Source organism: Prunus persica, chromosome G1, assembly GCF_000346465.2.
Source record: "Prunus persica cultivar Lovell chromosome G1, Prunus_persica_NCBIv2, whole genome shotgun sequence".
Lineage (NCBI taxonomy): Eukaryota > Viridiplantae > Streptophyta > Magnoliopsida > Rosales > Rosaceae > Prunus > Prunus persica.
This window is the reverse complement of record NC_034009.1, coordinates 37,484,483-37,497,188: the sequence shown is the minus strand read 5'-3', so window position 1 is coordinate 37,497,188 and position 12,706 is coordinate 37,484,483. Positions and strand designations below refer to the sequence as shown.

General features: G+C 36.6%; 2 protein-coding genes across 2 annotated transcripts; one reads left to right on the top strand and one right to left on the bottom strand.

The window, feature by feature from the left end:
* LOC18792469 (protein MIZU-KUSSEI 1) lies at positions 2,836-3,957 on the bottom strand. Its single transcript, XM_007223810.2, has one exon. The coding sequence runs from the start codon at positions 3,704-3,706 to the stop codon at positions 3,005-3,007; it is 702 nt and encodes a 233-aa protein (XP_007223872.1). The 5' UTR covers positions 3,707-3,957; the 3' UTR covers positions 2,836-3,004.
* Positions 6,640-12,402, top strand: LOC18791500. The gene is made up of 18 exons (XM_007225102.2): positions 6,640-6,996; positions 7,076-7,263; positions 7,385-7,489; positions 7,593-7,664; positions 7,789-7,936; positions 8,292-8,374; positions 8,803-8,858; positions 9,124-9,260; positions 9,370-9,460; positions 9,561-9,626; positions 9,749-9,971; positions 10,336-10,437; positions 10,704-10,789; positions 10,879-11,001; positions 11,372-11,441; positions 11,529-11,620; positions 11,773-11,877; positions 11,972-12,402. The coding sequence occupies exons 1-18, from the start codon at positions 6,689-6,691 to the stop codon at positions 12,083-12,085; spliced, it is 2,169 nt and encodes a 722-aa protein (XP_007225164.2). The 5' UTR covers positions 6,640-6,688; the 3' UTR covers positions 12,086-12,402.

Below are 12,706 nucleotides of genomic sequence, written 5' to 3'. Positions count from 1 at the left end.
ATTATGTACCGTACCGTACCGTACCAATATAGTATGGTACAGCATCAAGTATTTGGTACCGGTCAATACCGTACAGTATCGAATACTGAAAAAATAATTTTTTTTCGATACTGAAATATAAATATTTGTGTTGTGTTGTTGATTATGGATTATGCCATTTGTGCTATGTTGTTGATTTCTTGCTTTTTCTATATTTTGATAGCCTTTGTGTGTATGTTTATAGAGCTTTTTTCTTTGATTCATTTGATAATTAAAAGTTGTTTCAAATAGAAACATATAAAAGCCTTTCTGTAACCAGGACCTGAATTCCATTAACTTTTTTTTGTGGGATACAAACAAGAACCTCATGTATTAAATTTCAAAACAGTATTATTCTACCCTAGAATAGTTTTCAGAGTGGCCTTTGGATTCTGTTAGTTTGAAGATCAATATCTTCATTATTTTGTTCTTAAATTTCCATGTATGCATCATCTATGGTTTCTTTTATTGACTAGTCAGACGTGACAGTTTTGGCATCATCACTGTATTAGCATATATAAAACAATAATAATATAAAGAATCTTTTGTTAAAAATTGATTAAGCTTTATTATTGGGTATGTTTATAAGGCATAAGGCATAATTTTAACTATTTTGGTTTGTAAGCCATAATGCCTGAGTTTTAACCATTTGGATTTGATGAATATGTTGAATCGATTGATGGATATTGATTTGGTTGATTTTGGATACTGAATATGTTGATTAGGATTTGGATATTGAGTATGTTGAATCTGTAACTTAGGCATCACTTATTTTGGTGAATGAATATGTTGAATATTGAATTGGTTCATATTTTAGTTGTGTCATTTTGGTACCGAAATGGTACAGTACCGATACCGATTTGGCACAGTATGATACGGTACCAACTTTGGCAAACGATAATCTCATACTGGTTTTAATTTTCAATATTGGTAGCGGTACGAGCTCAATACCGTACCATGCCCACCATTAGTCTAAATCACATTATAGGTCATTAAAACGTTGGTTGAAACTCATCTCTTTAATGCTAGCTTGGAGTTCATGCATCTTTTCCTCTTACACCAGATTTGAAAATCTCCTTGGTTTTAGGGGATCTCTCTTGGAACCACCCCCTTTAGCTAATAATCCGGGCCTCTCCCCGTTACATTGTGGAGAGGTTTTTCCTCCCAACTTTTGTTGGGTTTTGTCTGATCCTTGCTTTTGCAAGGTTTTTATTTTTTTATTTATTATTATTATTATTATTACTATCCCTATTTCTCTAGGGTTTGTGTTCCAGCCTTTTGGGGTTGATTTTTGGAAGATCTTGATAGATCTGCTACTTTTGTGGTAGATCTCTTGTAGATCTCTCTGTATTGGAGGTGGAACTGCTGGATTTTGTGGAGATGCTGTGATATTCTTTGGAATGTTTTAGTGGAAGATGAACGGTTATGCCCTCCACTTTTGAGGTGTTTCATGTCCCATGATATTTGAGAGATTGTTTTCTGCCTTGATCTTTTTCAAGCAATGGTTGTTGTTGGGATTTTGTGCTACACTCTCTCAGTTGGTAAACTTTGAACTCTATTTTGTGCTACATGGAGTCCCATAGAGCCACATACTTATCTTTTTCTTCTAGAGAGAAAAAGTAAAGTCGTACCATTTGTCTACATGGTTTTGACTAGTAATGATATTTTCTTACAGTAACCTTCAAAGATCAAATCTAACAAGTAAATACAAGACTACAAGTCGTTTTATATGCACATAAGTCAGATAGGCATTTGCTGAATATGCAAGCTGTTGACAGATTGGCTCAAATTAAAATACAGAGACTACTCAGACAAGAGAAGATCTAACCAGATTCTGTATTTTTACCAACCTACCCCAATTCTATCCAAAAAGGATAAGCTTGCAATCTATGTAAATTCATTTGGGTCAGGTTTTGCTGGACAACTCTGTTTGACCATCTTTAATTTAACATATTCAGACTAAAATATACCTCCATCTCTCTCTGTCCATGAATCTGTCTATACAAGATGAGAATGAAGCTGTTCTGGAAGCTTGAGGGTTTGTATGTTTGTACTTTGTTGTGCAATGCCAAAGCCCATTCCTGTCCTTGTTATTGGAGCACTGGTTGAATCCAGTAGGACTCACTTTGGGCTTATAAGGCTTAAGGTTCAAGAAAATAAAAAAGACACCTTTGTTCCGACATCCTTGTTTGTTGTGCTATTTTGTATTGTATTTCAACGATCTGATTCATCTATGTTTTTGGTATTCTTTCAAAAATCATCATTGCACACCAAAAAAAAAAAAAATTCGGAACCATTTTTTCACTCAATCAATGGTTGTCATTTTTATGTTTTGTTGAAGCACCGTATACGCTTATTTTGTTGGTTACAATTAAATGTCTTAAATGATTGCAAACATGATCTATGAATGAAGGCTTTAAAAATATACGATTTTTATCGTTGAAGTAAAATGTGTGGTTGACTCACAATGTGTCCTTCAAATCAAATAAGATTATGGGATTATTTGAGGAATTTTTTTCTTTTCCAATTTTCTTTAGTTTTATCTTGCAGGTACAAGCCTAAACCGGCCTAGCTAGTGTGGTCCAAACACTTTCCAGCCCGTTAATAATTCTTTCATATGAGATTTTCATGGAATCATCAATCAATCAAGACATTTACTCGATGCCAAATAATTGATGAGCTTTTAGAGACATTTTTTTTTCCTGCTGTGATTTGTGTACAATTTTCAGTATAATCAAATCTATTTCCTAATTGTTGCCCTAACAGCTATTTTTATTCTTCCCTTAATTTGCTTCCTTTTTTGCCTGAAGTCAGAAATTATATTGGGCATGGGAAAATCCAATTTCATGGTATCAGAGGGAACCCAAGAAACTGGCTTCGGCATATTGGATATAACATTTCCATGATTTCAAACATCTGAAAACCTTCGTTTACATAACATTAATATAACCTAGATTAAGGAAAATGGAAAACAAGTTTGTGCTGGCTAGTGAGCTCTTACAATGAAAATGCTTAATTCTGGCCCTGCAGCCCCATCTGGATTGATCATGTACAAAGCCTCAGAGTCCTTTGATCCAACAACCCTCTCAAACCTTGCCCTTATGTAGGTCAGTTCCCCATCCGATGCATATTCTTTTTCGGACGGGCTTGGAAGCACCCCTGCCCCCATTGAAACACCCCTCAAAGTCTGCATAACATGAAGCTCATCCTCTGACATTTGCTTCCTCCGAATCGAATACCCCACCTTTCTTCCATTACAATACACAGCCCAAACGAACTCCTCCAGCAGCTTCTTCTTGTTCGTCTTGGTCTCGCTCTCCAGCGCGATTCGGACTATATCCGATGCCATTTCCTTGTGGAACACACTACTGTGCATTGGCAGCTCTATCACAAAGAGTGGCATGCAATGAGGGTCTTCTTGTATGGCCAGGCTTACCCTGCCTTTTCGATACCCGAAAATTGTACCTGTGGTGGCATTGTCCTTAAGTAAAGGCTTTCGGGGTCTTCCCAACAAGGCCACCATTTTGCAGCCTGATGTCAACATGGGGAAGAGTTTGAACATCTTGAGAAGGCCTCCGGATGAAGACTTCGATGAACGTTTTTGGCCCGGTGTGTGACTATGCCGGAGAAAATTCAATATAGCAGAGTTTTCCATGTGGTAGAAGGGGCTAGAGTGCACAGACGGCATTGCAGGATTTTGGTTGATGTATGAATTCAAGAAATACAAGAAGGGTATGTTAGATAAGAGTATCTCAAAGTGTAGGCGAATTGGGGATATATATAGAGAGAGGGGAAGGTAGAAATTTAGTTTGGTTGGTCACTTGGGTGTGTTTGTGTTGTGTCATTGGAATCTTTGAAGTGGGAAATGAAATAGAGACCCTTCATTTTTTTTCTTCAAGTTGGTTAGGAGAGAAAGGAAACCTAATGGGACTAAAAGATTGATGTGACAAAGTTTCGTGATGAGAAGGGTAGGGGGTTGAATGTGATAAGATAAGGGAGGCCGGACCACAAACAGAATGTGGGCAAGGGCCAGGGGGGGAAGAAAAAAAAACCACCAAAAAAGATACATGAAAAAAGGACTGTGTCAATGTTGGTTTGGCATGTGCTTCTCTGATCATCTCGTAGAGCATCAATATCAGCTGCTTTATGCTTTTCCAAACCCCATCCTAAGTGCTGAATAATTATTGAGGTGCAGCTCATCTTTCCCCTCAAACAGTTCTTCTGTTTATCCATGGAATTTGCTTTCTTTCTTTTTTTCTTCCTCTCTTGTTAGTGACCATCTCTTTCTCTGTTTCCTTTTAGTTCCTCTCAGAGATGGTCTTATCAGAAACCCATGTTAGGCAGCAAAAGCTAGTGATTGAAATAATTGGCTTGTATCCAAAGTGCTTTTTCTAGTTTCTGGCCTTTTTTTTTTTTTTTTTGGGGTGTTCAGCAAGGCATCCCTTGCTCATTTTGAGTTCAAACTGCTGCCAGTGTTATGTGTTGCAGAATTATAAATTTGTTCTCAGAACAAAAACAACAAAAACAAAAATTAAAATCACTCAATTTTGCTAGCAAATAAGTCCAAGTAGGAGGCCACTGCCATTGTCCAAGAGTCCAAGACCTAGATGGGGCTCCTTTGTCATGATCAACTTTAAAGAGTCTGTTCTGTCAGCATCACCATGAAACCATGATCATTGACAAATATTAAACAGCATCTCTTGTGTTATAGGCACCTTTTTTTGTGTTAAAGTTATAGGCCTTTTTATTCTTATATATATATTTTTGTTAATCAGTGCTTGTAACAAGTATTAACCATAATTAGAAAGGAAGATTATAGAGAGAAGGGACAATGCTACTCTTTAATCAGTCTGCAGGCAATCATCTAATCATACATCTGCTGGCTGCTTTTTTTTAATCAGATAAGAATTCATGATGAAATAATACAGTTCAAATTAAAAATTCAGTGCTGAAAACTCATTGAAAAGAATTGGTTTTAATTCCGTGATTGCAGCCATTTTCTTTTTGGGAAATGACCCATTAGCTGAGCAAACATCTACCACATGTATGGTTGGAAGAGAGAAAAAGCTACGGTCATTTTAAGCAAACACTTGGGGTTTGGATGCAAGACCAAGTTACCTGCAGCAAAGGTGGGTTCCATATGAATATATATGAATTTGCCAAAAGAGTTTAGCTTGCCTGGATGCAACATAAAGTTACAACCAAAACCATCATCTGACCACTTACAACAGTGTTAAAAACCAATAATATAGATTTGATTGATTTGAAGCGTGAATATACAGTGTATTTCTCTCTTTTCAAAATAAATATTTATGTTGTCAGACTGTGAATCTGAACCACACGTTTAAGAAATAATTAAACTACTTTTCTCTTGTTAATCGACAATCTAACAAAACAACACTTTCATATACTACGCGTATATATCAATTAATAATTTCAAATTTTGGATGATTGATAATTGGAGATGGTTTTTTCTGCAAATCTAAAATAGATTAGATAATTGTTTGAAAACTAATCCACCTATCATTTCATTCATTAGAATTATTGTGCCTGCGATGGGATGGTCAGATGCGCTAACTCTTCTGGTAATTCTATGTCACAAGATGTAGTTTTGGTTTGCAACTTTATTTGGATAAAAGCACAGTTTTAGAAGTGAAGTTTGCTTTAAGTGTTTGATGTTAAGAGATTAGACAATGGGGTGGACAAAGCATGCACAAACAATGAAGTCAAGATCTCTCTCTCATCGCTCAATAATTGATCTACAAGTTGTTGTCAAGTTAGGCGCTTGTTTATGAAGGCTTAACAACAAAAATAAGTTGATTGCAACAAAGATAGTTCTTGTTTCTGACATGATGAAAACGTCTGTCAACAGCCCAAATCACCATATATTTTATCTTTGTACTGCGTATTTTTTAAGATAGTGATCACTTATGAAATAATCCACGCTAAATATCGACTTAGTAAATAGTTAAATGGAATAGGGTGAGTACTGTTTGATTTGCTTCGAGTTTGACTTTAATCCGCATGCCAAATATGTAACATCACGGTTCAAATTATTTTAGTATATGCCTCAAATTAATAGTATAAACTGAATCAAATCAGTTGATATAGTGATCGATTCAGCTCCATCGTTTCCTCTTATACGAAGTTAAGCAAGTAGTTAGAGAAAACATTTTACAGTTAAAGGATGTAGAAATTTAAGAATTTTAGTTTTGGTAACAAATGGTTAATATGAATGTGGGTGATGAAAGTTAACTGTAAATGTTGATAACATGCCAAGTGTTGAAATAATCAATATCATAGACGATTTTAAAATAGGCCAAACCGAAGTGAACCAAAATAATTGCAGTTTGATCCAATTTGATCCAAAACGCTTCTGGTATTAAAACTCAAACGAAACTGGCAAACCACCTCTGGGCTTAAAACTAACGAGATCTCGGGCCATAAAAGTGATTTTAGGGCTCATAAGAGGTTCAACCGTTTTCTTACCCGGGCCATAGTAGCGTTTGAAGCCCAAACCTTAAAAGCCCGCGGTTTCCCGCCCATTCCAAAACGTCCAAACGGTGTTTCTGTGCATATGCTTAAAAAACGGTTTTTTTCTGGGGTGCGATTTCCTGAAACACACGGTCTTATTTTAAAAATATAAAAACGCAGATTGGAGAGAGTCAAAATGGCTCTCTCAGTCTCATCCATAGCTACTCTCACTCTCACTCGCTTCTCGTCTTCTTACTTCAATCGTATTAGTAAACGCTTCAGCTCCAGAGCCCCAACTAACACCCACAACCGCCCGCAAATGTCGTTTTCTTCATCTTCTCCCACGGAGCCCAAGCAATCAGAGAAAATCTCAGCTCCTTACGGCTCCTGGAAATCCCAAATCACCGCCGATGTCGTCTCCGGTGCCTCCAAGCGACTCGGCGGCATCGCCGTCGATTCCCTCGGCCGCCTCATCTGGCTCGAGTCTCGCCCCTCTGAATCAGGGTATCTATATATACTTTTTTAATTTTTCATGGATTTATTTGTATTTTCACCAACGAGGAACTGTTTGGTGTATGGATAGACGAGCGGTTCTGGTGAGAGAACCGGATAGACCGGAGGGTGAATCGGTTGATATTACGCCCAAGGACTATGCGGTTCGGACTCTGGCTCAGGAGTACGGAGGTGGCGCCTTCAGCGTTTCTGGGGATACACTCATTTTCTCCAATTACAAGGATCAACGCCTTTACAAGCAGTCCCTGAGTTCCAATGGTATATGGTGTTTTCCATATCATTGTTTATATACTCTTGTTGTTTTCCGAATTCTCAAGCAAAATTGTATTAATGTTTAATTTGAAAGATGATGACTTGTGTTAATATTGGTGCCATCCAGATTCTTCACCTGTACCACTCACTCCAGATTATGGTGGCCCAGTTGTTAGTTATGCCGATGGGGTGTTTGATGCACGGCTTAACCGGTTTGTCACTGTCCAGGAAGGTATGTGGATGTGGCGCATTAGTATAAGCATGTTCTTCTGCTTTTCGTTTCTATATATTCAGTAAGACATTTATGTGTCAATCCCATTTCTCATTTTGTGTAGATCGTCGTCAAAGCAGTACTAATTCGACAACAACAATTGTAACAGTAGGGCTAGACGGCAAGAACATTCGGGGTAAGAGTTTGTCAAAAACCCATGTCTTGCTTCACTTTCCAATGACATAGTATATGTGTAACACTCAACGTATTGCAGTACATTTGATATTATTTAATTAATGCGGGTACCATGTGACATCCAGAACCAGAAGTACTAGTAGGCGGAACTGATTTCTATGCTTTCCCCCGTTTGGATCCCAAAGGTGAACGACTGGCATGGATTGAATGGTGCCATCCTAACATGCCATGGGATCAGGCTCAACTTTGGGTTGGGTATATATCTGACAGCGGGTAATCTAATCATTTTTCAGGATTCGTTCTTTTCTTCAGTTCCAAAATTTATCTTTACAAGAAACATTAGGTCACCACTGAAGACACTAATATTTCAAAGTATGGCTTGTAATGTACACACTTCATGCATTCTTTGAGTTTTATTTACATATGCTGTAGTAATATTTACTCAATACTGTTATATAGGTGCACATAAGAATAACATTTTTTACATAGCTTTTTTGTCCTTCTGTAACTCTGTTCTTCCTCTTGCTGTTGTCCTACTCTATGATCACTTGGTTTAATAATAAATCCATATCCATTATTGGAGGTTCATTTTTTGAATTCTGAACGGATTTGTATCTGCTCCATGCAGAGAAGTCCACAAACGAATCTGTGTTGCTGGCTCTGATCCTACGATTAAGGAGTCTCCAATTGAACCCAAGTGGTCCTCTAAAGGTACCCTTTTTCTATAAAAAAAATTTTATTGGTTGATGAACATATTTAAGTTTGGAATGTGTTATTAAAGGCTCATGCTAACAAGGTATAATATACTGAACTTACTACAAGTATTGGGTACATCTATTAGCAGGGAAAACCTATATGTGCATCCTTTGCACAAAGGGGAACTTATTTTATCTTTGTAAAGCACTGGTTGGGTCAACAATATTGAATACCAATATAATATCGATTAAGGATCACATTCCATGACTAACTCTAGGCAGTTACTGTTCACAATCGAACACTTCAATTTATGTGGTTTCTTAGATTCTACCGATTTCTTTCACTCTTGTTTATTCTGTATAGTGAAATTTATATATTACATTTTCAATTATTAAGATAGACAAAAAACTGTTGAACTTATTGGTTATGCTTGAAATGTGCAGGGGAGCTATATTTTATTACAGACAGAAAAAGTGGGTACTGGAATCTCTATAAATGGGTAAATTTTCTGTCTGGCTTATCTATTGCAAATAATAAGAACAATATACTTCATTTAACATTGTTTGGACATGCTACCTAGTTAGACAACAGATTTTCCTATTTATTTATTTATTTAAGCAGACAACTGTATTTTGAATCAAATAACACTATACTCACTTTTCTGTTGCTTGAACATGCTGCCTAGTCAGACAACAATATTTGGCCTCAGTTGGCATTTATTATCATATATACTTTTTCTTAATTCACTTTTGCTTTATTAACAGGTTGAGTCTGACAATGAGGTGATATCAGTTTATTCCTTGGATGCTGAGTTTTCTAAACCGCTATGGGTTTTTGGCATCAATTCTTATGAATTTATTCAGAGCCATGAACAAAAAAACGTAATTGCTTGCAGCTATAGGTAAGAATTATTTGTGGTTGTTTTGCGTTAATCTTGTTTTGACTTGTAATTTGTAAAAATTATCAACTACGCAATTTAGTCTAGCTTAAGTTTGGATGTTTGCATGTAGGCAGAATGGGAGGTCATATCTTGGAATTCTGGATGATGCTCAGGGCTCACTATCTCTGCTTAACATTCCTTTCACGGATATTGATAATATTGTACTTCTAAAAACCTTATTTTCACTAAGTTTCTGTGCTAAAGTTGTTAATTATCTGACCTGATTATAGATTTTTAAAATTTTCATATTTGTCTACGCAGACTTTGGGGATCAATTGCCTATACGTGGAAGGAGCATCAGAAGTTGATCCGTTGTCTGTGGCTAAGGTGTTTACCATATTTTATATCTTATCATAAAATACCTCTTCCTATTGTCAGGCAAAGGCTATTTTTTTGGAAATTGAACCACTAGTGTCACATGTCTCCAATTTTTTTTTTCTTTCTTGCAGGTTACTTTGGATGAAGATAAATCGAAAGCAGTTGATTTCAAGATTATTTGGTCTTCTTCACCTGATTGCTTAAAATACAAGTCTTACTTCAGCCTACCTGAATTAATTGAATTCCCAACAGAAGTTCCTGGTCAAACTGCCTTTGCATACTTTTATCCACCATCAAATCCCAATTACCAAGCTACTCATGATGAAAAGCCTCCAATGTTATTGAAAAGCCATGGTACGTGTGATTTGAATTTTCGTAGTTATAATTCCTAAATGGTCTTGAAGCATTTAGTTTGAAATATAGTTATGCACTTTCTGAAAGGATGACAGGTGAGTCTTTCATTTTAAAAAGGATTACACTTTATAAGTTTCAACAAGTTATTTAGAACAGGAAACAATGGAACATACAGTATTATATAGCAGGGTAGATCATTTCAACCGTAATTTACCTATAGTAGTAACATTACAAGTACGCTTGTGCAATGCCATTTAGTTAGGTGCCCTTTGTAGTCAAATACGTCCGTTCTCTTCAATGTATGGTTTAGCTGTTCTTATAAACAGAATTCATTACAACTTTGTTTTTCTTTGATTTACTACAGGAGGGCCCACAGCTGAATCACGTGGAATCTTAAATCTGAGTGTTCAGTACTGGACTAGTCGTGGTTGGGCATATGTTGACGTTAACTATGGTGGAAGCACTGGTTTGTTCTCAACCTTATGTTGTCTTTTTATTTTATCTTTATGAGATCTTTTTGCTGCATATTCATGGCACTAGTAAGACAGCCCCTTGTCTGTCAATCCTGAGTTTATGCTATCTTTGATTACACTCTATATTTCAAACTCATTTACTATATTTGCTTATTTTTTTTACTTTTCACATGGGTGGTTGTTGATGGAGTTAGTTTGGCCAGTAAAAGATTTGCCTTTCAAATTATATTCCTCTATATCTTAGACAATGGGTTTTAAGGTTATGGCAGGGAATATCGTGAACGGCTCTTGAAGAAATGGGGAATTGTGGATGTAGATGATTGTTGCAGTTGTGCTAAATATCTGGTATTCATTTCATCTCCCCTACCTAAATGGTCATGATTAACTTAATAGATCATCCATCAAGCCAGGGTAATATATACTTTTTTATCTAGGTGGGTTCCGGAAAGGCAGATGGGGAGCGGCTTTGTATTACTGGGGGCTCTGCAGGTGGCTACACAACCTTAGCTGCCCTTGCTTTTAGAGACACCTTCAAGGCAGGAGCTTCCTTGTATGGCGTGAGTGCCTAACTCTTTACTTGGTTTTATTATTAATTTTTTTTTGTCTCTCTTAACAAATCCCTCTTAACCAATCCCTCGGTTTTCTATTAACTAGAGAACTGAGGGATGGTCATATTTTTGCATTATGAAAGACTGTTGTATATGAATATTTAAGATTTGGCCTCTTCTTCAGGGAATCTCCTGTATTCTTTGCTTTTATATGCGAACATTCTTTCTGAAGCTTGATAGAAATTTACTACTCTTTTTTTTTCCCTATATTTATAAATTTTTTATTTCTTCTCTTATTAACTAATATCCTTCTACATTGCACATAATTCGCTATGAACTATAAAACTGAATTTTATTTGTTTATTTGGTCCCTGAGCAGGTAGCCGACTTAAACATGTTGAGGGCAGAAACTCACAAATTTGAATCTCATTATATTGATAATCTCGTTGGTAAGTCAGACGATGACATTGGGTGCCACCGTGCTGTACTTAGTTCTTTTATTGTTATTGATATGAGGCAATTTTAACTGGTTGCAGGCAGTGAAAAGGATTACTATGATAGGTCACCAATCAACTTTGCTGATAAGTTTTCTTGCCCGATAATCTTGTTCCAAGGATTGGAAGACAAGGTAAGCAGATCTTGCCCGATAATCTTTTTCTTTTCTTTTTCTTTTACCCTTCTATCAACAGTCACCATGTAATAAAACGAGGCATTTGTTTAATTCAATGGTGGTATTTTTGGGTTTTATTTATGAGTTTATGAATACGATTTACTTTGTAGGTTGTACCCCCAGATCAAGCTCGTAAAATATACAAAGCTTTGAAGGAAAAGGGTTTGCCTGTTGCTCTTGTGGAGTACGAAGGAGAACAACATGGTTTCCGTAAGGTATTTTCTGTTTATATTTTCCATCTTGATGTATTAAGTAACAAATCGAAATGATTGGAAAGAGTAGACTGATGTTGTATTTTTACATGCACAGGCTGAGAACATCAAGTTCACGCTGGAACAGCAAATGGTTTTCTTCGCACGTTTAGTTGGACGCTTCAAGGTCGCTGATGAGATTAATCCGATCAAAATTGACAACTTCGATTGAACATTTAGTAAAGAGAGATGCCTCATGCCCGAGTCTCAGTCTCAGTTTTCATACGATGAATTAGGTTCTACAGGTTTGCTTCTTCAAGAGATTTTTGTGCCGTCTGAAAAACACAAACAATTTTCTAGTTTGAAGGAACTTATGCTACGTTCGATGTCAACTTTGTCACGGTCCTTTTGCGTTGACTTGATGTACATATGACACGTGTAACTTTTAAACCTAGTGTGAAGTTTGTATCGAAGCAATTCTGTTTCCTTATGGGCTGTGATGATATGTATTCGTTTCCCTTAACATATTTCGAGAGTCATGCGATGCTCTGTGCAAAGTGTTGTGATCAGTAACGTAAGGAGGACCACATGTTTCATCAATGGCAGAATGGAAGCCCAAAATGTATTTGGATGATCTGTATAAAATGTTGCTTCCTCGGCAGGGACTAGGTTATAATTGAGTTATGAGTTGCACACCACACAAAATGTTGTGCAATTTTATGTGTCTAATTTCAAAATTTATTCACCAAAAACAAAAACACGAGTCTCAGGGGATGGTGAACCTCGTCTCCATCTGCAACTTTTCTATTTTAATACAAGTCAGTACAGGGGAAGAAGTGTTTCTCAAACATAC

Coding starts and splice junctions, on each gene's coding strand:
- LOC18792469 (XM_007223810.2), bottom strand. CDS start 3,706: ATGCCGTCTGTGCACTCTAGCCCCTTCTACCACATGGAAAACTCTGCT.
- LOC18791500 (XM_007225102.2), top strand. CDS start 6,689: ATGGCTCTCTCAGTCTCATCCATAGCTACTCTCACTCTCACTCGCTTC. Junction 9,627..9,748: donor ATCCGTTGTCTGTGGCTAAG/GTGTTTACCATA, acceptor TCTTTCTTGCAG/GTTACTTTGGATGAAGATAA. Junction 10,790..10,878: donor GCAGTTGTGCTAAATATCTG/GTATTCATTTCA, acceptor TTTTTTATCTAG/GTGGGTTCCGGAAAGGCAGA.